The following is a 26,887-nucleotide window of genomic DNA, read 5'->3' on the forward strand; positions in this document are numbered from 1 at the left end:
CTCATCGAGATTGTGGACACGTCAGCCAGGCTAGACGAGTAGCAGAACTTTAAAATCTATTCTGGATCTGACCGGGAGCCGATGTAAAGACTTGAGAACTGGGGTGATGGGATCTGATCTCTTTGTTCTGGTTAAAACTCGGGCTGCAGCGTTCTGAATGAGCTGCAGCTGTTTGAGACTCTTTTGGGGGAGTCCAGTCAGAAGACCGTTACAGTAGTCAAGTCTGTTGGAGATGAAAGCATGAATCAGCTTCTCCTGATCTGTTTGGGACATGAAACCCTTCATTCTGGATATGTTTGTAAGTTGATAAAAGGCTGATTTGGTGACTGATTTGATATGATTGTTGAAGGTCAGGTCTGAGTCTATCAGCACGCTGAGGTTCCGGACTTGGTCTTTAGTTTCTAGAGACCGTGACAGTGACGGTGTTTACTGACAGCAAACAGCTGTCAGTAAAAAAGACAGCAAAAAAAATGAGGTCATTGTGTTTGGCAACAAAGAGACGAGCCTTTGTTGCCAAACACAATGACCTCAGTTTTTTCTTGATTTAACTGAAGGAAATTTTGGTTCATCCACTTTTTGACTTGCTCTAAGCAGTCGCACAATGACTCTATGGGACTGCAGTCATCTGGAGACAGTGTGAGATATATCTGTGTGTCATCTGCAAAGCTGTGGTAGTTGACTTTAGAGTTCTTCAGAATTTGACCCAGAGGCAGCATGTATATACTGAACAGAAGGGGTCCAAGAACTGACCCCTGAGGAACTCCACGTCATAGCCACTCGATCAGATTGATTACTTCCAATAGTAACAAAATAACTCCGCTCCTCCAAGTAGGACGTGAACCACTCTATGACTGTCCCGCTGAGTCCTGCCCAGGTTTCCAACCTGTTCAGCAGTATACTGTGATCCACAGTGTCAAATGCAGCACTGAGATCCAACAGGACCAGAACTGAAACCTTGCCTGAGTCAGTGTTCAACCTTATGTCATTTAACACTTTAATAAGAGCCGTTTCTGTACTGTGGTGAGGTCGGAAGTCTGATTGAAATTTGTCAAGGAGTCCACTGGAGTTCAAGAAGTTACTGAGTTGATTAAAAATCACTTTCTCAACAATCTTGGCTATAAAAGGAAGATTTGAGATGGATCTGTAGTTGATCCCCTGTGCTGTTCTCACCACCTGGGCCCAGTCTTTTCTGTCCTGGGCTCAGTCTTTTCTGTCCTGGGCTCAGTCAAATATCTTACAATGAGATCTTTAAGATATGATGGAGCTCGGTCATTAAGAGCTTTATATGTGAGGAGAAGAATCTTAAATTCTATTCTGAATTTAACAGGGAGCCAATGAAGAGAAGCTAAAAAACCTAAGCTAAAAAAAAAACTAAAAAATATAAAGGTCTGTGCACTCCTCGGTGCACTGTAAAGTATATACAGCGCTACTCAGTGGGACTCTGATGACCCACCATGTGTGAATGATTTTTCAACTACTTGTAAGCCAAAACAACCAACCAACTAGTTTAGACCTGGAGATCATTCCAGCTGAGGAGTGAAAAGTCTTCAAGAAAAAGATCAGTTGCCCTTACTCGAGCCCTTTGGATGACCATGACCACCATGGCTTAGAATCTACACCAACATAGAGCTGATCGATAAGATTTTCATGAGCAAGTTGAGAGGAGCAGGACGTGCCGAGGGCCAAAATGATAATTTTGCAGTACATTAAGTTAATATACGTGTGCAGTAAATATGAGTGCAGTACATTACATGTGTAGATGAAGTTAAGCATACATGTGCAAAATAAACACTATATCACAAAGTCATTTTGAAAAATGAATGACACTGTTTATTGTGCTTCACATTTATGTCAGTAAAATGACAGAACATCGATCTGGCTTCTTTAAATTAGAAAAATAACTGAAGCACTATGAAATATTTGTGGACAGGTATAGAACATTACCAGGCCTTGGGCCTATCATACTCCCAGGTGACACAATGGGGGCCTAGGGCAGGCCTACACATTCTGCCTGAAGGCCAATCAGTGGGAAACATGAAGCCTGTTCTTGGTTTTTAAAAGCCTCTCAATATCAAGTTCAAGCTGACTAACTGACAAAGTGAGAATGTCATGTAGGTGAGAGTCAGATAAAGCATTCCGCAATTTGGACTTGTTAAGATTCATAAGGCTGAAAGCCTGCTCACAGACGTAAGTACTTCCAAAGAGGGATAACATAACCTGAGCATGTTTGCGGATCTTGCCATATCTGAGTGCGGGAATACATCTGTAAAAGTCCTGTAAGGACAGCTCTCTGAACCTGCTATGGTGGTCTGAATCAGACTGAAGTTCCAAAAGTTCCATTTGAAGCTCCTCACTGACTGCATCCACATTTGCAGAAAAAGGTTGAGAAAACAGCTCAAATGCTGTTGTATTTCCACGAAAATCTTCAAAGCGATGGTCAAACTCCACCTCCAGATTGCTATTGTACCTCCTGGTGGTACAATACATCACCATACTGGGCATCCATCTCATCAAGCAGAGCTTTGAATTGACGGTGTGAGAGGGCCTTTGAGCGAATATTGTTGACAATGGCGACAACATCCTGCATTACGTTTTTCAAGCCCATGTTTTTAAATATACAATGGTACTTAAAAATCGAGCCACCAAACTCGGAGACCTTGTCCGACACAAGTGCAGTTAGGCCTGCTCGCTTACCGACCATGGCGGGGGCTCCATCAGTCGTGATGCCAGATAGGGTTTCCCGCTTCAAACCGTTCTTGTCCAGAACTTGCTCGACTGCCATAAAAATGTCGACACCTTTTGTTGTCCCTTTCAATGTTTCAAGGCCCGCTAGTTCTTGGCACACTTCAAAGTCCTCATTGACGCCTCGCAAAAACACCGGCAACTGTGCTGAGTCGGACACGTCGGTGCTTTCATCGCACGCAATGGAGAAGGCAGAAAACCGACTTGCTCTTTGGGCTATCTGACCCCGAACGTCTCTTCGGCCATGTCCTCAACGCGACGGGTGACAGTGTTCCGTGACAGGCTTATTTGAGAAAATACACGGATCTGATTTGGACACACATCTTGGGCAGCAATTGTCAAACACTCCTTGACGAAATCACCCGCTGCAAAAGCTCGCCCACTTCTCACAATTACATTGCTAATGCGATAACTAGCCCGAGTGGCATTTTCTTGTGCAGTAGACGGCTGAAGTAAAGTTCGCTGCTGGGTGGTTAGCTTCGTTAGCAAGTCTGCTAACTTGACCTTGCGATGTTCTCCAGTGTACTTTGCGAACTCAGCCGCATGCTTAGTTAGTGACGGCGAATGTTGTATTCCTTTGAAACAGCGACCCTCTGCATACATACCAGACACACTGCAGTGGAATCGACCTCGGTTAAAAAATAGTCCTGTTCAAAGTTTTTTTTAATTTTCGTTTGTCTTTGTGCCACAGCCTACCTCGCGCCATCCTTGAATCCTCTCACTCACTGGTCTTGGGCGTTATCGGATAGCTAGGAGCTGACTGGAGCTCAACAGCGCCACCCTATGGCATTCTTTGGAAGTACGCCAATAAATAATTTTCAATGAGAGCTTCCGAGCGCTGATGGCGGGACAGTGGGCAAGGCGCGGGCCAAATATAATCGGTCGCGGGCCCCAATTTGGGCAGCCATGCCCTGGAGAGTCCGGCCGGGAAAAGCACGTGTCCCTTCAACTGGAAAGTGTGGCGGGAAATAGTGTGCCCGTTTGTTGGCGAGAACGCAGCAAAAGCGAGTGCAGGCACACCTGGAGGTTTCACTCTTTAAGTTGGGGGTGAAGCTAACACTTCTGAGGCTAAACTGACTCAATTCTTAATTGAAGCCACTGAAAAGGTGAAAAACACAGTGGAGTGACAGGGACGTCTGGTGATGGAGCTGACATGATGTCATGATGCCTCCCGCTCCGTGTCATCTCTTGTTGCTCTCCACACGCACTGACGTCGCACCGCTCATACGCGATGGTCATGAGACGCTCTCACAAACAAAATCTCCGCTTAGTAACGCAGCCTGCTTGCGGGAAAGTAACAGTAATCTAATTACTGTTTTTGCAATTGTAATCCCTTCCTTTACTCGTTACTTAAAAAACAAATAAGTGCTGAGTGGAGTAGAGGGGGTTCCCCCAGGCCACCGAAATGATTTGCTTGTATACAGGTGTAAATAAATGGCTGAAAAGGGAGCTGCTGTACTGTCGCTTTGTGTTATTTTGACCAAATCATGTCACATTCATCATTGCCTCTGGAAATGGTGTCGGCTTTTGAAAAAATGGCGTAGTGCGTCTCCAGTAATATTCACGCTCTCTTTCTGCTGTTCTTAATCATCTGACTGTTATATTATCTTTTATTTGTGCATCTAATTGTTACTGATGGGTAATTCTTTTTTATCTAACCTTTAATATCAGGGCAGAACACTCGTAAGGACACGGAGAGACGTTTAGCCAAGAGATCTCGGCGAGAGAGGAGTAAAGATGGAGAAGCCAGTCGCTCACACTCCTCAGCAGCCACTGACGCACTGCAGCCCGCTGAGGATGGAAGCAGCAAAGGCCCAAACATGAGAGATGGAGATGATGATGATGATGATGATGAAGGATCACCCAGTTATGTTGTGGAAAGAATAGCCTCATTTCTATGTGAAACAGACCCATATGTACTGGACATTGATTTGGATTTCTTCACCTGTAAAAACCCCTTCAAGGAATTATACACACAGGTACCTTTCTCCATGTCTTAAATTAAAACCTCACAAACAGTTTAAATCTAAAATTGATTGTTGAATAGATCTAGACAAAGTCTGAAGTACAATGAGTAAATGGATGTTAATGGAACTAATAAACATTTTAGTCAACGGGTCTAAAACTAAATCACAAACCGCTTCATATGAATGCAAAAGTAGTCCCTTTTTTCACTTTTTATGGAACTTTAAAACAAAGTGCAACGCTGGCTTCCACGGTGAAATGTTTCCGTGAGCATAAAGTGCACGGTAGCCAAGATGCAGGGGTTGGGTTGATTGAGCTGAGCTCTGCGTTGGCCCCCTACAGGAGGAATTCTCCATTCTTAAGGACCTCTACAACTTCAGAGGGCCCAGGCTGAATGCTGATAAGGTAAGATATTTTTCTTTTTACAGAAAGTTGACATCTAACATAGCACAGCCTGTCCCACTCCACCAGCCACCCTCTCATGCACTGATCAACTACTACATTGAAAGCAGTGACCGGTGAAGTGAGTAACCACACGCATCTTGTTGCAGTGCAATGTTCTGCTGGGAGAACCTGCGTGCTGGCATTCGTGTGGCTATTGCTTTAACATTTGCACCATATCTAAAAAATGTGCAGTCTAGAATACAATAGAAAAATACTTTAATCATCCCCCAATGGGGAAAATTCAAATTAGTCAAGTAGCTCAAAACATTATTTATATTTACAATGATTGTATATTAACAACAATAATAATAATACCAATTCTAATAAAAATACTACTACTAACTAATAATAATAATTAGGGGTGGGACGATATGCTTTGGTCATGATTTGATTGTATCCCAATTTTTGATAATTGCGATTCTACAAATATTGCGATTCGATATAATCAGTAATTGCAATTTTCTTCCTCCTTAAAAAAAACAAACAAGTTGAATCATAAACTTCTAGAATGAATGTCGTTCCCATAAACAGTCTGTGTCAGTCAGTCCAGCAACGGACATTTATTTCAACTGAGACAAAAAGAGGTACTTAACATGTACAGCATTTCTTAAAGTTTACAGTTACAAAATGAATTCAAATGTCCACACAGCACAAATGTGGGCTAGTTTTAACATAACTTAATGTAATGAAATGATGAAGTGTTTCTGTACACGGATATGACGTAATATAATCAATTCAGGAAAAATCGATTTTTAAAATCATCCCATTAAAAATCGCGATATGTACATGAATAGATTTTTTTCGCCCACCCCTAATAATAATAATAATAATAATAAATGACTAAATAAATAATAATAAAAAAAAAGAGGATGTTGTTCTCCAAAACAGAATCTAACTTCCTCCTCATCCGTTTCTCCACCACAGCACAGAGAGGCTCCAGCCCTCTGCCTACAGCAGAACCAGCCTTTTTCACCAGTTTGTCCAGGCGCCTACAGTTTGTGTCTGTAGTGCAACTCCCCCAGCAGACAGCAGCGTAGAACAGTGCACTCTCAGTGATAGTGTGATAAAACATGCACATCATGTCACTGCAGACACTGAAGGACCTGAGCCGTCTCTGGCCCCTCCTGTACACTGCTTCTATGTTGGCAGACCACTCCAGTTTATTATCCAGCACCACCCCCAGGTACTGGATAATAAAGGCCCACCCAGGTCCCCCCTGCCCCCCTGTAGGGCGGTGGTATGGGTCATGTTGTCATAATGTTGTGGCTGATCAGTGTATGCACACCTCCACATAAATTAGATTAAAGTAGACCCTGCTCGGTCTGCAGACATGATTGCATTTACCTTCTTTTGTTTTTTTACTCAAAATGATTACTTCATAAGTGATGTGGTGAATCTTTTTTAGTTATTTTGTTGTATTTTGGAAGCATTGTGAGGATTACTCAATTCAGAAGAATGTGTTGAATAAATGTTGCCAGTTCTGCTGCTGTGGTGCTTATTGTTCAATGTTTGCATCTAAAGGAGGAGCTTGTTGATTGTGTGGACCGTCGTATTCATCAGTTAGAAGACCTGGAAGCAGCGTTTGCTGATCTCCTGGAGGACGATGGAGAAGAGACAGTTACACGCTTGGCCAGCAACGCTGGGTAAGGTTTTTATTCTTTATGTATTTTCAACATGAACAGACATTTAAACAAACTATCTTCTCAGGGGATTTTTCTTGACTTATTTTATTTTATTTATTTATTTATTTTTTTTACCCCTTGTCCTGTCCAGCATTATGGCAGCAGAATTGTAATCTGAATACCGTTAATGCCAAACACATTTGCTATGCCAAGGGAAGCTTTATGAATGTAAAGCTCCCGTTGATGCCCATCAACTCCTTATTTTTATTTATTTATTTTTGTTACAATACTTAACATGATGTGATAGTAGGAGACAGAGAGAGAGGGAGAGCGAAGAAGGGAAAAAAAGGAACAGAAATATGAAGAGACAAACATAAAAAACAATGAAAAATCAGACAAGCAGCTGTTACACCTGTGAAAACAAACTGAAGACAATTCACGGCTTTTGTGGGGAATCCAGCCTTAGAGGCACCAGGAGCACCTGGAAGCAGACAAGCAGAGAACAAACACACAAACAAACAAACAAAAAATTTCTTGACTTTAAAACACTGCACTCGTTTGTGTACTCTACATCCTTAAAGAATTCAGTTTCTTGTAGTTCCCTTTTCTTTTTTTTTTCGTTTAAAATCTGCTTGATCACTTTTGTGTTTACTTTTCATCTTTACACCTTTGCCAGTCATTGTTTTTTATCTTTCTTTTTCAACAATATTGAAATAATTTCTGTGAGTTTCTGTAGTCTAATAGATCTATTTAATACACAGTGACTCGATGCAAATTCTAAATGAAATGACATAATCACATCAGTTATCAGTGAATACAAACCTGTGTTCCCTCTCAGATGTTGCCATACAATGATTACCATTTTATTAAAGTGAAAGTAAGGGAGAAATAAATATGTTCTGAGTTTAATAGATTACAGAAAAATGACCACCCAGACAAAATGAATTAAAACTCTAATCAATTTTCTAAAATTGGATTTTCAAAGCCACACAGAAATGAGCAGCTGCTCAGAGATTTTGGGGCATTTCTGCTCAGTATGCTGGCTGACCAATCTCTGATCAGCTTAAATAAAGCACATTAACAAGGCAGACAGGTCCGTTCATCTGAACTGAGCCAAAAAGCTTTTCTGTGAAATTACAAATTAAACTGGAAATGAAATAGTTGTGCAGCAAAAAGAGTTCTGCGTCCTATAAAGAGCCATTGTGTAGTTATTGCTGTGGGCAGGAATGACCTGGAACATTCTTTGCTGCAGCAGAACTGAAGAAGCCTCTCACAGAATTTATCCCTGTTACGTCAGGAGGTTTTAGCATTGTCCATTTCTCTTTGCATTATCGATTTTTTTATTTTTATTTTATCGACGCCTTATTATTATTATTTTTTTTTTTTATTTGTTAAATATTTTATTTATTTTTTTGTCACCCCCTTTTGTGTTTTTATTTTCTTTGTGATTCCATTTTCTTGCTCTTCTTTTAATGTACCGCTCTGCGCCCTTCTAATTGCCCTTCGGGGATAAATACTAGCCTATAAAATATAGTATACTATAAATACTATAAAAAAAGTTTTTTCAGATTCTGATTTAACGCTCCACGAGCTCCATGAGCTCCACAGCTGTCCCCAGCACTTTGTCTGTTTTTTTTTTTTCATTTTCTTTAAGTCACTAAGCACATTTCTATCCATCCATCCATTTTCTGCACCCGCTGAATCCAACTCAGGGTCACGGGGGGGCTGGAGCCTATCCCAGCAGTCATTGGGTGAGAGGCGGGGGACACCCTTGACAGGCTGCCAGTCCATCACAGGGCCACACACCGCCGGAGTACCCGGAGAGAACCCACGCACACACGGGGAGAACATGCAGACTCCACACAAAAAGAACCAGCCGGGAGTTGAACCTAGAACCCTCTGCTGTGAGGCGACGGTGCTACACCACCCTGCAGCCCTCATTTATATGACACTTTAAATTAAATCAATGAATACCGACCAAAATGTATACTGTTGCAAACCAAACAAGGGAACTCTAGTCCACCAAACATGGGTCTCAGTTGGCTTGCAGGTGAGCCCTGGTGGGACAATCCAGCGACGCACAGACAGGAAGTGGCCCACCTCGCTGGGCGTGTCCACAGCAGCACGTGGCCGTCTCTTTGGGTACTGCTCCGTCTGTCTGCTGTACAGAGCAACATGCTGTACAGAGCAACATGCTGGACAGAGCAACATGCTGGACAGAGCAACATGCTGGACAGAGCAACATGCTGTACAGAGCAACATGCTGGACAGAGCAACATGCTGGACAGAGCAACATGCTGTACAGAGCAACATGCTGGACAGAGCAACATGCTGGACAGGGCAACATGCTGGACAGAGCAACATGCTGGACAGAGCAACATGCTGGACAGGGCAACATGCTGGACAGAGCAACATGCTGGACAGAGCAACATGCTGGACAGAGCAACATGCTGGACAGAGCAACATGCTGGACAGCTCGCTGCCTCCCCTGCTGCTCGTACCTACAGCTTCTTGGGGAAAAGCTGTTGGGTTTGAACACCAAAGTAAGGGGATGGCATCGTTTTCAGGCTTGGCCAATCGATGAGCCGGGGTTTTCATTTTTTTTTTTTTTTTCAATTCATTTTATTTATATAGCCCCAAATACAACAAATGTCATCTCAAGGGATAATAAAGTCCAATTCAAGCCAATTGGAATTCAATTAATTGTAATCATAATTATTCATAAAATAATCCAATTCGTTCATATAGAGCCAATTCAAAAACAATTTCCTAGCTAAGGAAACCAACAGATTGCACTGAAACTTTTTTTCTTTTTCGGTCCAATCTCCCGTCCTGAGCGTGCCTGAGGCGACTGTGGAGAGAAACGACTCCCTTTTTCTTCTTTATTGCATGAGGGTTTCTTCTTCCTCATGCAATACCACCTTAAACAATGAGCTGTTGTAACTGCGTGATGCTGTAACTGCGTGATGTTGTCCAGGCGGTTTGGTCCGTTTTTTAAAAGTGGAGAATCAAGCCAATCAAACTATCCTGGTATGAAAGCACCCTGAAGCTCCGTAACTTTGGGACTGTCCACATCGCTGTGTTACTGGATCAGGGACTTTGTCACCAACGGGTCTCAGGTAGTGAGAACAGGAGACTGCACATGGTCCACACTGACCGCGGGAGCACTGTAACACCATTCAAAGGATACCTGTTGGAACAGGGAAAGAGTTAATGACCACAATAATATCACATATACATAAAGAGAGTAAAGTGAGGAAAGGTGTGACAGATGAGGCCCCCCAGCAGTCTAGGCCTATAGCAGCTTAACTATGGGATGTTTCAGGATTACCTGAGCCATCCCTATTCAAGGTAAACTTGTGCTAACGAAAAAATAAATAAATAAAGGACCAGACTCAGTGAGTAATTCCCTATACTCCCTATATAGATCTGCTCCACACACCACAACAACCATCTTTTTACAGCCACAAGCTACCTCAGCCTCTCACCAACTGCACACCAGTCACAGCGGGGTGGGGATGCAAACCCTGGTTCGGGTAGGGGGAGAAATAAAAGAGGTAAGATAAGCGGGAATGGGTTTCAAACCCTGGTTCGGGTAGGGGGTAATGAAAGTATAGAGGGTGCCAGAGGTGGAGGCAGGACAAGACACACTAGCAGACACACTATCAGATTCAACAGACCTAACTATAAGCTTTATCAAAAAGGAAAGTTTTAAGCCTGGTCTTAAAGGTGGAAAGGGTGTCTGCTTCCCGGACATTTACTGGCAGCTTATTCCACAATAGAGGGGCCTGATAACTGAAGGCTCTGCCTCCCATTCTACTTTTAGAAACTCTGGGAACCTCAAGTAAACCTGCAGTTTGGGAACGAAGTGCTCTGTTAGGAAAATATCTTATAATGAGATCTTTAAGATATGATGGAGCTCGGTCATTAAGAGCTTTATATGTAAGGAGAAGAATCTTAAATTCTATTCTGAATTTAACAGGGAGCCAATGAAGAGAAGCTAAAACTGGAGAAATATGATCTCTCCTGTTAGTTCTCATCAAAACTCTGGCTGCAGCATTTTGGATCAACTGAAGGCTTTTCAGAGAATATGTGGGACAGCCCAATAATAAAGAATTACAGTAGTCCAATCTTGAAGTAACAAATGCATGAATTAGTTTTTCTGCATCACTCTATGAGACAAGATGTTCCTGATTTTAACAATATTACGAAGGTGAAAGAAGGCAGTCCTAGAAACCTGTTTTATATGCGAGTCAAATGATAAGTTCTGGTCAAAAATAACTCCAAGGTTCCTCACTGTAGAACTAGAAGCCAAGGAAATACCATCTAGAGTAACTACATAGCTAGACAATTTCTCCCTGAAGCGCTCAGGTCCAAAGATAACAACTTCAGTTTTGTCTGAATTTAGAAGCAGACAGTTCTGAGTCATCCAGGTCTTTATGTCTTTAAGACATGCTTGTAGTCTGACCAACCTATTGTGTTCATCTGGTTTTATAGATAAGTACAGCTGAGTATCATCAGCATAGCAATGGAAATTTATGCCATGCTGTCTAATAATGTTACCTAATGGAAGCATGTATAAAGTAAAAAGAATCGGTCCAAGCACAGAACCCTGGGGAACTCCATGACTTACTCTGGTGTGTGAGGAAGATTCTTCATTTACAAGAACAAACTGAAATCTATCAGATAAATATGACTTAAACCAGCCTAATGCAGTTCCTTTAATCCCAATAACATGTTCAAGTCTGTGTAATAAGATACTGTGATCGACCGTATCAAATGCAGCACTGAGATCCAACAGGACAAGCACAGACACAAGTCCGCTATCAGAGCCTAAGAGGAGATCATTGGTAACTTTCAGCAGTGCAGTTTCTGTGCTATGATGCACTCTGAATCCTGACTGAAACTCTTCAAACAGATTATTTCTGTGCAAGTGATCACAAAGCTGAGCTGCAACTATTTTTTCAAGAACTTTAGACATAAAAGGGAGATTGGATATAGGTCTATAATGAGCCAACAGTTCTGAATCAAGAGTAGGTTTTTTAAGTAAAGGTTTAATTACAGCAACCTTAAAAGTCTGAGGTACATATCCTGTCAACAAAGACAGATTGATCAAATCCAATATGGAAGTGTCAATTAATGGGAAAACCTCCTTGAACAGTCTGGTTGGGATTGGGTCTAAAACACAAGTTGATGGTTTAGAAGAGACTATTGCTGTTGTTAGTTCAGAGAGATCAACTGGGCAGAAGCCGTCTGAATATAAATCAGGTTCTAAAGATACTTCTAAAGCTGCTGTACTTGATGATACATCACTGATAATAGTGGGAAGGACTCCATCAATCTTCTCTCTGATAGAAACAATTTTATTAATAAAGAAGCTCATGAAATCATCACTGCTGAGAGTTAAAGGAATAACTGGCTCAGCAGAGCTCGGACTCTTAGTCAGACTGGCTACAGTGCTGAAAAGAAACCTGGGATTATTCTTATTCTCTTCTATCAATGATGAATAATAAGCAGTTCTAGCTTTACGAAGGGCTTTCTTATACATTGTTAAACTATCTTTCCAGACTAAGTGAGACTCTTCTAAATTAGAGGAACGCCACTGTCTCTCCAGCTTTCTTGCAGTCTGCTTTAAAGCACGCAGCTGTGAATTATACCAAGGAGCCAATCTCTTCTGACTGATTACCTTCCTTTTCAGAGGGGCAACATTGTCCAGTGCTGTACGCATTGAAACTATGGTGCTGTCAACAAGAGAGTCAAGTGTTGCTGGAGTAAAGTTTAGGTAGTCGTCCTCTGTCATATCTGCACATGGCAGTGAAGAAAAGGATGATGGAATTAATTCTTTAAATCTGGTTACAGCATCCTCTGATAGACACCTTCTATACGTAAATTTCTTCTCAGAAACTGTATAGTCAAGTAATGTAAACTCAAAGGTTATCAGAAAATGGTCAGATAAGACAGGTCCATTGCATGTTGATGCATAGTTTGCATTAAATGGGGCTGGGGTGGGTTGAATGAATGAGTTGCATCAGACACGGTGGTGATAAATCAGCAATAATTCATCTTATTTTTTGTTTTCAATGTTTTTCAGCATGGCTTCATTAGCCCAACTGGTTTCCAGTTTGAAGTCCAAAAATCCATGTCCTGACTATGAAATGGTAAGAATGATAAGGTCGCTGGTAATTGGACTGCTGGTTCCACGCAGTATTTAAACGTAGATAAATCTCACGGTCTGATCTGGGATACACATTTAGCTGGAATAGTCTGCCAGTTTTCTCCTCACCCATCAGTGTTGTTCCAATTTGTTTCATCTACCTCTCAGGTTCATCAGGCAGGGTTAACCTGTGACTCAGTTGAGCTTCCTCACCACATCAGCACTGACGAGGAGATTGACAGAATCATTTCAGCCGTGCAGCTTTTCCTGAAGGCTCTGCCCAAACCCACACTGGTGACCATGTCCAGGTGAGTGAGCTCCATCTGCAGTCACATCTGCAGGTCTGGTTGTACCGCGTGATAAAGACAGAGGCCTTAAATGTATTGATGTGTGTTTACAGGTCCAGTCTTGATGAATACTGCCCTATTGAACAGGTGGAATCAGTCCAAAGCAGAGTTTTGGCCATACTTGAGGGCTTGTATGGAGCACTGGACTTGCACAAAGACTACGAAAGCAACAACACCGACACTTTGGACTGCCAAACAAAGGCCTCTTAAGAGACACAAAGTACATGTCATTTGAGATGTAGTGAATGTTTTTATCAGTTCAAACACCACATACTAGATGCTATTGCTGGGAATTGTCGGTAAAGAGCAGGTTTGTTGTGATAATTGTGTGCAGTGATATGACATGGCCATACAGAATGTCAGTCCTGGATTTAGTTTTTGAAGATGACATTGTTACTCAAATTCAACAAATCCAATATGAAGACTAAAACCATGAATGTATTGTATTATCTAGTGCTGCGTGTCCATCCAAACCGGGTGTATCTTGCTCCTCTTTGCCAGAAGGTTCCATTGCTGTCCAAAACCTATATTTAAAGAAATAAAGGGAAATCAAGAAAGTATTTTTTTGTTTCATTAAAAATCATTTTGAATAAAGCTTAATAGTAAATGGACTGTATTTATATTACTGTCTCGTAATGTAAGAGTATTACCGTATGTTACCTGTAAGTTTTGTGGTTCTTGGGGAACATCCCTTAGAACATTTTTTCTACAGCAAATGTTAATGGAACGGTCCCCGAACCTCAGCAAAAAATAATTTTCACTAGTCAAGGAGCAGACGGATACTGATGATTGATTGACCTGAGAACAGAAAAGGCTTGAAGGTGGAATCAATAAGTATCTCAAGAAAACTCTAAAAAAAAATGATCCCAGTTCTATAGGGGCATGTTTTAATATGTGTTTACATAATTTTATATCTGCTAAAACTCTTTGGAGTTATCTTAGACCTCAGTATAGAAAATATTTTAAGAAGAGAATTCAAATTGGATCATGAATTGGCCACAGGAGATATTAAAAGGCAAGTTTATCTGTACAGCACAATTCAACAACAAGGCGATTCAAAGTGCTTTACAGAGACATTAAAACAGTAGAAATAAAAAGCATGATTTAAATGTTAAACAAAAAAGAAAGAAAGAAGAACAATAGATAAAACCAGGAGTTAAAATATGATTAAGTTTTGAAACTCAAGCTTCAGATTTGGAGCTTTATTCAAACGCAGCTGAAAATAGGTGTGTCTTCAACCTGGACTTAAATCCACTGAGTATTTCAGCTGATCTGAGGCTTTCTGGGAGTTTGTTCCAGACATGTGGAGCATAGAAGGTGAATGCAGCTTCTCCATGTCTGGTTCTGACTCTGAGAACTGATTGAAGACCGGACCCAGATGACCTGAGAGGTCTGGAAGGTTCATACTGGGTCAGGAGGTCACTGATGTATTCTGGTCCTGGACCATTCAGAGCTTTATAGACCAGCATCAGAACTTTAAAGTCTATCCTCTGATGGACAGGCAGCCGGTGTAAAGACCTCAGAGCTGGACTGATGTGGTCCACTTTTTTGGTCTTAGTGAGGACTCGAGCAGCAGAGTTCTGAATAAGCTGCAGGTGTCTAACTGACTTTTTAGGTAGACCTGTAAAGATGCTGTTACAGTAATCAAGCCTACTAAAGATGAATGCATGGACTAGTTTTTCCAGGTCCTGCTGACACATCAGATCCTTTAACCTTGATATATTCTTATGGTGATAGTAGGCTGACTTTGTTACTGTCTAAATGTGGTTTTCCAAATCTAGGTCTGAGTCCATCACTACACCCAGATTTCTGGCCTGGTTGGTAGTTTCTAGGTGTATAGATTGAAGTTCTGTGGTGACCTGTAATCGTTTCTCTTTGGCTCCAAAGACAATTACCTCAGTTTTGTTTTTGTTTAGCTGGAGAAAGTTGTGGCACATCCAGTCATTAATCTCCTAAATGCATTTATCAAGAGCCTGTACAGGGCCTCGGTCTCCTGGTGAAAGTAAAGTACAGGAACATATTTCAGAGTGGTAAGTAGCCTTTGAAGAAATGTGTTTGTCCAATCAAGAGAGCACCAAACTAGATATGGAATACAAGAAACTGAAAATAAAAAAGATCAAGCTAGAGATTATGAAACTGGAGAGGGACGTTAGTATGAAATCAGATAAAGGAGAAGGTCGTGGTGTGAACTGTATTTAATTCTGTTTTCTCTCCACATCTTGAGAAACATGTAATAATAATTAAACAATTCAACAGAACTTGAACTCAAACTTGTCATTATTGTACGGTTCATGCAACGTGTTAGAAATTTGTTTTTTATATTTATATTCACAGTGGGGTGCCATGACCTAACATGTGGAAAGTTATAAATCATCTCTATCCATTTAGCCTTCTTACACTTGCTCTGACTTAAACTGCTACTGTGTCCATGCTAAATTATGAAAAGAAGTTCTAACTCAAAGGTCACAACAATAAGGATCAAAGGAAATATGTGTCCCTGTATAGGTCCCTCACTGTGTCAGGAGAAACTGAGTCCTTTCAGGCACTGGAACCTGCAGGGACTCAAGGAAGAAAAGACTTGAGCCTGAAAAGTTGTCCACAAGACCAAATGTATAAAATATGAAGTATACTATCAAATTTAAGATGGCTCTGTCAGAAGTCAGCCATGGTGCCTGAAAACTTTAAGCAATGAACCTGGATTTAATTTGGCCAAAGGTCATTTCTATCCGTGCCCTTGTTTTAGCATGTGCATGGTGGAATGCCCTCTCCGCCCTTGTTCCTGGATCAGGATATGGCGTGAGGAGGTACGGCCAGCATGCATAGCCTCTGTCCCCAAGCAGGACACCATTGACCTCTCCTGCAGAATAAGAGAAATGTTGGATGGATATACATGTGTTAAGACTTGGCAACTTGATGCAATATGTGCCTTATATGGCTGTCTATAATAAAGTATGACGAGCAACTCGATCAACTCGTCATCAAGCTCTGCAGTGGCTGGATCAGGAGCCATTCATTTGAATCAGGTGTGCTGGAGGAGGGAAACATCGAAAACATGCAGGGCAGTGGGTCCCGAGGACCGGATTTGAGAAACACTGTACTAGTGTGTGTCCTGGGAATTAGACACACCTGGCCTTAATTACCCACTACCCCTGTCACATCAAGAAAATCTTCCCCTCTACATTTAGGAGAGACTCAGGTCCGAGGACTCTTTTTCCTTTGGAATAAGAACGCCTCCTGCCCTACGCCATGCCAAGAGTATTAAAAACCTGATCAGTTGTTATGGCAACAAAAGTCAGCAGCCTGAATAGTCTTTTGTGTCAGAAAAAATGCCAGACAGTTCAACCACAAAGTCCGACCAGTTACATTGTAGCTGCAACCAAAGACAATGAACACAGTCACCTACTTCAGATATGCCCTTAAAGTAGAGGGGTGACACGCTAGCATCCATCATCTTAAGAGCAGGTGTTATACTGATGCTAAATTTATTTAAATCGGTTAAATACAAACAGTTATAGCAATGCTATGTATTGTCATTTTCAGCTCTTCACCGTATATATCCTTTGTTCTCTATACTCCAAGGGATGGCTCGGGTGATCCTGAAACATACCTTAGTTAAACTGCTATATGCCTAGACTGCTGGGGGATGATGCACATTTCTTCAATATGTTCTCTTAACTCCCAATGTACATGAGACATTATTGTCATTGACTCACATTTCTTTTTCTCAGCAGGTGTTCCTGGCCTGGCGCTATAGTGCTTATTGACCCCTCTGCCCTGTCCTCTAAAACTCCAACTGGTCGAGGCAGATGGCCACCCCCCCAGAGTCCGGTTCTACTGGACGTTTCTTCCTGTTCAAAGGAGTTTTTTCTCCCAATTGTTGTCTCGTCCATGCTCAGGAAGGGAGATTGAATCAAAGAGATGTTTTGATGCAATCGGTTGGTTTCCGTAGCTGGCTTTTCATTTTGTGCAAACAAGCCATCTTGAACTGGAGACTTCTTCACTTCCTTCACAAATGTAGCAGGGTTATCAAAGATTTCTCAAAAAGCAGCCTCATCAGGTCACCAATCTATCCTGCAAAATTTAGTAGTATTTATATTTTTCATAATTTATTATTTTGTATTATACAAAATATATATATATATATATATATATATATGTATTTATATATAATTTATTATTTATAATTTTTTATTTTTGGGGGGTCTTTGCACCCACTCCTTTACTACAAACTGTTCTAAAGTTTTATAAGTAATAAATTACATTTTTTATCTGGTTACTTGTTATTGGCTCTGTTTTCACAGGCCTAGCTGAAAGCTGTCCTTTCTTGGGAAAGCCATGCATACAGACTGTAGATGCAAACCTGGTTGTAACCATTTATCTGGCTCTCTGGACACTGTGAGGAAGAAGGCATTTGGGGAGCAGAGAATATATATAACTGTAGATATTCTGAAAATGGTTAATGAGAGTCTTGACATTTTTTTCTGGGCCTTCTTTGGAAAATTTGACTGTCCAGTAGATGTGTTGTTTTGTTTTTATAATGGGAAACCAGTTTCACAGTACCTTGTTCAGTTTACTTATCAAATCATCTGGTGTCATTTTTGGTTTAATTAATGACGGAAGGTTAGGGAAATCCATTTGGAAAGTTTAATAAATGCATAATGTTAAGCTATTTATTATGCATCAATGCTTGATTCAGTGTAATGTTACCATTAAAGTAAAGAGAAACAGAAAGCTTAATTGTTTTGCAGCCCTGATTCATGGTTATTACATTAAACTCCTTCAAGTGTTTCCAGGTAATCATTTTACCTCTTGATGTTTGGCTTAATATAATATTAGCATGAAATGAAATAGAATCAGGCACTTCATCCCTTTGCAGCCCTGAATCATGATTATTACATAACTACCACAAGTTTTTCCAGGTATTTGGCAGCAGCAACAAAAACTCAATTTCTTTAGTGTTATCACACTCTAATATGTTAATTACCAGCTTTGACCTCTTTCATGCCATCTTAGGTAGGTTGATTGTAACCTATATACTATGGGAACATGATTCTACATTACCCCATCATAATTAGGTTATTACTACATTTATACCCTTTTTCTTATTAAAACATCCTATTTTATCTTTGGAAGGTTACCATACTATTACCAGATAGCTTTGCCTTGTTATGATCTTTAAATTTGTTTCCCCATGACTGCTCTTGTTTTCAGGACTTTATTATCCTGTAAGTTCAATTCTGGTCTGTTATTACTTGAACTGACCTTGTTCATTTATAGAAGAATTGCTTACAGTACAAAGTTACATAGCAAATTAGTTGTTAATTACATTAAAATCCAAATTAGAGATGTCACTGTCACAAATTAACTTAGAATTGTTGGAGATGCTTTTTGAAGAGCACTTTAAGCTCAAACCATATGTAAGCTTTCACATCAACCAGACTTATTGTGTGTGTGCCTTGGACTTAACTTCAACTTAATTGTTAAATCATAGTACTGCCAGGCTCTTTAAATCATTAAAAAAAAAAAAAAAAAGTCTGTATACAGTTCATGCAATCCGCAAATAATGAAAAAGCTTAAATATACACCAAATGATGAATAAGCCACGTCCCCATGCATCAGTTAATATGGTATTATTTTATTTTGGTACACTTTGGAAGACTTGATTATGTGACACATACACATACACCTTGATTATGTGTACCAAAATGGAACCATACAGCAGATCTTCCAGTATACAGTGAAACCTCGAGATCAACCTTGAAATGATTTGGCCCATCTGTTTCTACACATGCTAAACACATTGGCAAAAATCTATGACCTAATGTTAGTCAACTATTGAGTTGTAGTTTTTGTTAATGGTAGCCAGATGGTTTGACTCATCTTGATCAATTAAAATACAATTTTGTATCCAAATCCCATAATACCGTTTACCTAAAGCAATGTGGATACATTGAAAACCAAAAAAGCAGATTATCAGTCACATTATTGTTGTTCAGTGTATGCAAATTAGATCAGAATCAGTATGGTAGAAAAAGTGGGCAGAGGCTTTTTTTTTTTTTTTTTTACCTGTGACTGGATCTATGGTGTGTAGTTTTTCTGAGATTAGGTGACTTTGATCTTTAATTACAGCGTATAGATTATAACAGCACTGACATGTGGCCAGATGTGCTGTGCCTTAGAAGAACAGATTGCACGTGCACTTTTAGCTGCTGGGGTAAGTTTTTGTATATCTAGCTCATTCCAGCGCAGAGCAATTTTAGCCAAAGCATAATAACACGATTAAATTACTGGAAACAAATTTCATCCAAACAGGAAACAATAATGTTTCGGTCTTCATTTATTTTATTTTTTTATATAATAAGTTGTCATTGTGTACGGTTATTGAATATCGATCACATAATTATGAAGCACATCGTGTTCAAGTAGAGTCCAAAATACATCTGCAGCCTTATGCCCCTTTGCCCTTTGTGATTCCTCTTTATAGTTTGTACGGTATAGCAGGTGAAAGTGAAAGTGAATGAGCCTTTGTGTCAAGTATCTACAATGATGAAACACACCTTAAAAGACTCGATTCATTATGTCAATGAAGAAAAAGAATGAGGGAATTTTTTTTCATAGAATTGTGCAAGAGCATTGGCTGCCAGAAGTATCCCTAAGAACACATTCTCATGGCATTATTGAAAGTTTTTTTTTTTTTTTTTTTTAAAAGGGCATTTTCTGCCGATCTGCTGTTTTTTAATAAGCAATTTATTTTTTGTCAAAAGTAAGATATTTTTACTAATGATGATAGAATGTAAGAACAAATATATCAGGGGAAGTCATATGATATGAGCTACAGAGAAAAGTCAAAGCACTTCACTGGATGGTTTTAATATATCCCTCCACTTCAGTCATGATTCGGATTCTCCTCCTTTTCACTCCAGTTTTTTGGAGCGTCCCCTAAAGTCGTCCATGAGGCTGAATGCTCCCAAGTATTGGCCCAGCAGAATGCCCTGCTTCATTGGTAGGATGCTGGAAAGAGAAATGCAAAGAAAGATGCTGCTTATTAACACAGAATCACAGAGTAGAAAATAACATTCACACAGTTGAAAGAACACATTTCTAACTTAAAATTCTACTCCAGACAAAGTTTGGGGCTTGTTCAGACATCATTGTAAAAAATAGTGTCTGATGGCCTCTGTGGGTGTTCCATCTCACTGCGGTGCCTGCATTAAACTACAAAGGCCCCAGTGGTAACACACATGAATGGATTCCACGTCAAATACACTGGGTCTGGTTGGTCTGTGGAGCAGAAATCCTCCGTCCACTTCACATACGTCAATGTGGAAAGATCAGGTGGAGGTGCAGCTGGGCAGTGTGGAGGCAGCAGCAGCAGAGGTGGAGGTGCAGCTGGGCAGTGTGGAGGCAGCAGCAGCAGAGGTGGAGGTGCAGCAGCAGAGGTGGAGGTGCAGCTGGGCAGTGTGGAGGCAGCAGCAGCAGAGGTGGAGGTGCAGCTGGGCAGTGTGGAGGCAGCAGCAGCAGAGGTAGAGGTGGAGGTGCAGCTGGGCAGTATGGAGGCAGCAGCAGCAGAGGTGGAGGTGCAGAGGTGGAGGTGCAGCTGGGCAGTGTGGAGGCAGCAGCAGCAGAGGTGGAGGTGCAGCTGGGCAGTATGGAGGCAGCAGCAGCAGAGGTGGAGGTGCAGCTGGGCAGTATGGAGGCAGCAGCAGCAGAGGTGGAGGTGCAGCTGGGCAGTATGGAGGCAGCAGCAGCAGAGGTGGAGGTGCAGCTGGGCAGTATGGAGGCAGCAGCAGCAGAGGTGGAGGTGCAGCTGGGCAGTATGGAGGCAGCAGCAGCAGAGGTGGAGGTGCAGCTGGGCAGTGTGGAGGCAGCAGCAGCAGAGGTGGAGGTGCAGAGGTGGAGGTGCAGCTGGGCAGTATGGAGGCAGCAGCAGCAGAGGTGGAGGTGCAGCTGGGCAGTGTGGAGGCAGCAGCAGCAGAGGTAGAGGTGGAGGTGCAGCTGGGCAGTGTGGAGGCAGCAGCAGCAGAGGTGGAGGTGCAGCTGGGCAGTGTGGAGGCAGCAGCAGCAGAGGTGGAGGTGCAGCTGGGCAGTATGGAGGCAGCAGCAGCAGAGGTGGAGGTGCAGCTGGGCAGTGTGGAGGCAGCAGCAGCAGAGGTAGAGGTGGAGGTGCAGCTGGGCAGTATGGAGGCAGCAGCAGCAGAGGTGGAGGTGCAGCTGGGCAGTATGGAGGCAGCAGCAGCAGAGGTGGAGGTGCAGCTGGGCAGTATGGAGGCAGCAGCAGCAGAGGTGGAGGTGCAGCTGGGCAGTATGGAGGCAGCAGCAGCAGAGGTGGAGGTGCAGCTGGGCAGTGTGGAGGCAGCAGCAGCAGAGGTGGAGCTACACTCCGTACCATACTCGCTGGGCCGCTGGTTTACTCAGGATGTCCTGGCTGGTGCCTTTGCTGGATTCTGGGCTGGTCCTTTTTCCTGTTGCCCCTGGGGTTGGGGGGGCTCATGCCCTGGCTGGCTCTATTGCTGGCAGGGTCCTGCTGGGACTGGGGGGCAATCCAGAGCACTGGATGAGGTGCATGGCACTGGCCCAACACACCAGCACCAGCTGTGATATATAGCCTATCTATATATTTATTCTCATTATTTATTTTATCAGAACTATAATATTTCAAAACAAATGGGAAAAAATAACAGCTTAGTATTTCCTGTTATGTGGTGGTACAGAGTCAGACCGGCTCAACCATAGACTGACGCTGCCGATTGGAGCTGACGTATCAGCGCGGCCCCCACATTGCATTTATTTAGACTGAGGAAGGTGTATATCCCCAACTACAATAATCAGAACTCGCCAAATTTTTATGTCTCTGGTCTCAGCTCCACACAGAAACATGCGGCGTGACGTCACTTTGCTGCCGTAAAGTGAAGCAGAACACAGCTTGAAGCTGGGGGCCGAATGTCCGCGGTGTGGAGGTATTTTAAAGTGGATGATAAAAACGTTGCGATTGCAAACTGTGACATATGCAAACTTGGGATTTCAAGAGGTGGTAAAGGCATGTCTAACATGCTTGATGAGAACAGGAACAGGCTCAAACCTGACAAGGTAGAGATGTTGGTTTTCATCAAGAAAAACGTACATTTCCTTCTGTGAAGCCAGAGGAGGAGAGGAAGAATTAGGAGTGCAGTTAAAGCCCATTACTGCCTTATTTTATAACATCTCATCCTGACTAAAAGCGAGCGAAACGGACACGATACGATGACGAAATTTCGCGAGGGAGTCCTGATATGCAGCGGGACGATTTTGTGGGGAGTGATTCTATTGGTTCAGACAGTACCACTTGAAACACGAGTTCTCTGGCGAATGCCGCCCATACTTTGCCCTTCGGTTCAGATCTTTGTTGTACGGGTGTTTGGGGTCATAAACCATTGGGTGCTGTTCCACGGTAAAGATCAGCTTCTCCTCGTCCATTATTCCCTGAGTGATGCTGACCTGTTGCTAACTAGCCTGTCAACAGGAAGCAGCGTGTTCATTTCAACCAATAAGAAGTGTTTAGGGGCGGGACAGGGACAGGGGCAAAATGACGTCCAGATAGAGGCAGAGCGGGCGATTTTATCAGGGTTGATCGACATCGCCCGCGGCATGTCAGGACAGGCTGATTGAAAAGTAAACATTCTAATCACTTTTTATCAATCGCTCGCTTTCAGTCAGGATGAGGAGCAACACTGTGGCACTTTTATTTGCTTATTTGTTTACATGCCTGCCAGCTAAGTTGAGCTGCTGCTCGTTTTTATATCAGACATTGTTGCACTAAACTACAACGTGAAGAATTTGTTTATTACTTGATTACTTTTTTTGTTCAAGCTATCTCACAGAAGTGCTGTGTTTATAAGTGTCAAATGATAAAATAAGTTAATAAAAAAAAAATCAGGGACATCCTGGATCTGTTTCTTTGCCGTTCTTCATTTTTTTAATGTCCTGGAGAAGTATCGGATCGGGACTCGGCATCGGCAGATACTCAAAATCAAATGACTCGGGGGGCAAAAAACCTGATCGGGACATCCCTACTTAGATTAGAGGGTCAAAGAGGGCTGGTGAAGGACACACTCACCATCACTTGGACCTATGCACAAGAAAAAAATGCAAGATTAAATTGCATATATAAGAAAAAGGCTTTGCATATTGGCCCTGTAATGGACTGGTGACCCGTCCAGTTTGCACCCCAACCTGTTGCCTAATGGTAGCAGAAATAGGCCCCAGTGGAGCGAGGCTTCTATATGAAAACTACAGAAAGATGCTGATGTTAAAAGTGTGTTTGCACAACAAATCTTATGGCACTTTCATTCATATGGCAGCACATTTAAAATAATGCTAAAAGCTATACGCTACTTTTGGATTCATTTTTGGATTCTGTGTACAAATGCGATTAATCGTGATTAATCAGGGAAATCATGTGATTAATTACATTAAACATTTTAATCGTTGCCCAGTCCTAAAAATAAATATAGCTGCAAGCAGCGATGTGGGGGTCCTAGCAGAATGGCACAATAGGGAAGGCTTGGGCCGCTCAGGAAGGCGTCGTGAGTCCATGCACCAAGTTTGGCATCGATACATCAATGCATCGCAGAGATACGGCCAAATGTCCCATTTGCTCGTTGGCATGGAGTTTGATTGGCTGCCGCGGTTACACGGAAGTGAAATAAAAAAATCCACATAATAACTTATGTGCGGCTTGGTCTGAAGATTCTATGTGCCAAGTTCCGTCGAGATTGGACAATCTTAGTGGCCTGAAATGCGTTTTGAAGGTTTTTGATTAAATTCAAAATGGCGGACAATCCAAGATTGCACAAATGACGTCATTAAGTGTGTTGACCTCGTCCTTATCCAGGGACTCTAGTGTTACCTCATTTGTGAAATGTGGACCAAGGGGTCCAAAGATATGAGCAAAAATGCATTTTTGCTACATATAGCGCCACCTATAGGCCGAACGTCACCAAACTTCTTGGGCCTCTTACCTTAGCAATCTTGAGTCTGTGTTATAAGTTTGACGTCATGATATCAAATGGTTGCCAAGATATGACCTCACTTCCGGTTTGGGGGCGTCAACCTTGAGTTTGATTGGCTTTTATGGAAAAATGGAAGCCTAATTAAAAATTCCACATGATAACTTTTTGGATAATCTCTGTGACCTGAAATGCTTTTTTAAGCTTTTTGATAAAATTCAAAATGGCGGAAAATCTAAGTATACGCAAATTGACGACATAGTTGGACTCGTCATGATCCAAGAATTCCAATGATGCCTCATTTGTGAAATTTGGACCAAGTAGTCCAAAGTTATGAGGCTGAATGCACTTTGAACTTTGGCGTGTTGGTGGCGCTAGAGAGTAAGGTCTTGGGGCATGAAATTTCTTGACTTTGGCTTTGGCACTTGGCTGATTACGTGTGCCAAATTTCACAACTTTTTACCATAGCGTTCATGGGGCTGCCATAGACTTCAATTGCAGCGGAAAGTAGAGGAATAAATATAGCTGCAAGCAGCAATGTGGGGGTCCTAGCAGAATGGCCCAATAGGCAAGGCTTGGGCTGCTCAGGAAGGCGTCTTGAGTCCATGCAACAAGTTTGGCATCGATACATCAATGCATCGCAGAGATACGGCCAAATGTCCCGTTTACGCATCGGCGTAGAGTTTGATTGGCTGTCGCGGTTACACGGAAGTGAAGTAAAAAAATCCACATGATAACTTATGTGCGGCTTGGTCTGAAGATTGTATTTGCCAAGTTCCGTCGAGATTGGACAATCTCAGTGGCCTGAAATGCTTTTTGAAGGTTTTCGATTAAATTCAAAATGGCGGACAATCCAAGATGGCGCTCATGACGTCATGACGTGCATTGACCTCGGCTGCATCCAGGGATTCCATTGGTACCTCATTTGTGACATTTGGACCAAGGGGTCCAAAGTTATGAGCAAAAATGCATTTTGGCTACATATAGCGCCACCTATAGGCCGAACGTCACCAAACTTCTTGGGCCTCTTACCATCTTGGTCGTAAGTCTGTGTTATAAGTTTGACATCATAACATCAAATGGTTACCAAGATATGGCCTCACTTCCGGTTTGGGGGCGTCAACGTCGAATTTGATTGGCTTTTATGGAAAAATGGAAGCCTAATTAAAAATTCCCTTGGATAACTTTTGTGCGGCTTGGTCTTAAGAGTCTATGTGCCAAGTTTCGTGTAAATTGGACAATCTCTGTGACCTGAAATGCTTTTTTAAGCTTTTTGATAAAATTCAAAATGGCGGAAAATCTAGGCATACGCAAATTGACGTCGTAGGGTGCGTTGGACTCGTCATGATCCAAGGATTCCAACGATGCCTCATTTGTGAAATTTGGACCAAGTAGTCCAAAGTTATTAGGCTTAATGCACTTTGAACTTTGACGTGTTGGTGGCGCTAGAGAGTAAGCTCTTGGGGCATGAAAATTCTTGACTTTGGTTTTGGCACTTGGCTGATTAGGTGTGCCAAATTTCACAACTTTTTACCATAGCGTTCATGGGGCTGCCATAGACTTCAATTGCAGCGGAAACGGATTAATAATAATAATAAATATAGCTGCAAGCAGCGATGTGGGGGTCCTAGCAGAATGGCACAATAGGGAAGGCTTGGGCTGCTCAGGAAGGCGTCGTGAGTCCATGTACCAAGTTTGGCATCGATACATCAATGCATCGCAGAGATACGGCCAAATGTCCCATTTGCGCGTCGGCATGGAGTTTGATTGGCTGCCGCGGTTACATGGAAGTGAAATAAAAAAAATCCACATGACAACTTATGTGCGGCTTCGTCTGAAGATCCTATTTGCCAAGTTCCGTTGAGATTGGACAATCTCAGTGGCCTGAAATGCTTTTTGGAGGTTTTTGATTAAATTCAAAATGGCGGACAATTCAAGATGGCGCTCATGACGTCATGATGTGCCTTGACCTTGGCTTCATCCAGGGATTCTACTGATACCTCATTTGTGACATTTGGACCAAGTGGTCCAAAGATATGGGCAAAAATGCATTTTTGCTACATATAGCGCCACCTATAGGCCGAACGTCACCAAACTTCTTGGGCATCTTACCTTAGCAGTCTTGAGTCTGTGTCATAAGTTTGACGTCATGATATCAAATGGTTGCCAAGATATGACCTCACTTCCGGTTTGGGGGCGTCAACCTCGAGTTTGATTGGCTTTTATGGAAAAATGGAAGCCTAATTAAAAATTCCACACGATAACTTTTGTGCGGCTTGGTCTTAAGAGTCTATGTGCCAAGTTTCGTGAAAATTGGACAATCTCTGTGACCTGAAATGCTTTTTCAAGCTTTTTGATAAAATTCAAAATGGCGGAAAATCTAGGTATACGCAAATTGACGTCATAGGGTGCGTTGGACTCGTCATGATCCAAGGATTCCAAGGATGCCTTATTTGTGAAATTTGGACCATGGAGTCCAAAGTTATTAGGCTTAATAGACTTTGAACTTTGACGTGTTGGTGGCGCTAGAGAGTAAGCTCTTGGGGCATGAAAATTCTTGACTTTGGCTTTGGCACTTGGCTAATTAAGTGTGCCAAATTTCACAACTTTTTACCATAGCGTTCATGG

At 42.0% G+C, this 26,887-nt stretch overlaps 2 protein-coding genes across 3 annotated transcripts in view; one reads left to right on the forward strand and one right to left on the reverse strand.

Annotated features, from left to right (window-relative positions):
- c14h5orf22 (chromosome 14 C5orf22 homolog) overlaps window positions 1-13,834 on the forward strand; it is a 29,006-nt gene extending 15,172 nt beyond the window's left edge. For both annotated transcript variants that reach the window (XM_075484183.1, XM_075484185.1), the window contains exons 5-10: window positions 4,414-4,721; window positions 5,050-5,112; window positions 6,673-6,794; window positions 12,865-12,931; window positions 13,096-13,235; window positions 13,328-13,834. In XM_075484183.1, coding sequence (XP_075340298.1) covers window positions 4,414-4,721; window positions 5,050-5,112; window positions 6,673-6,794; window positions 12,865-12,931; window positions 13,096-13,235; window positions 13,328-13,484 — 857 coding nt within the window. In that variant the 3' untranslated portion in view covers window positions 13,485-13,834. The remainder of the gene's footprint in view (window positions 1-4,413; window positions 4,722-5,049; window positions 5,113-6,672; window positions 6,795-12,864; window positions 12,932-13,095; window positions 13,236-13,327) is intronic.
- A 5,054-nt stretch (window positions 13,835-18,888) lies between these two features.
- LOC142399479 (epidermal retinol dehydrogenase 2-like) overlaps window positions 18,889-26,887 on the reverse strand; it is a 65,700-nt gene continuing 57,701 nt past the window's right edge. The window contains exon 7 of the mRNA XM_075484187.1: window positions 18,889-20,285. Within this exon, the coding sequence (XP_075340302.1) occupies window positions 20,189-20,285 (97 nt within the window). The 3' untranslated portion in view covers window positions 18,889-20,188. The remainder of the gene's footprint in view (window positions 20,286-26,887) is intronic.

Source organism: Odontesthes bonariensis, chromosome 14, assembly GCF_027942865.1.
Source record: "Odontesthes bonariensis isolate fOdoBon6 chromosome 14, fOdoBon6.hap1, whole genome shotgun sequence".
NCBI classification, from domain to species: Eukaryota; Metazoa; Chordata; class Actinopteri; order Atheriniformes; family Atherinopsidae; genus Odontesthes; species Odontesthes bonariensis.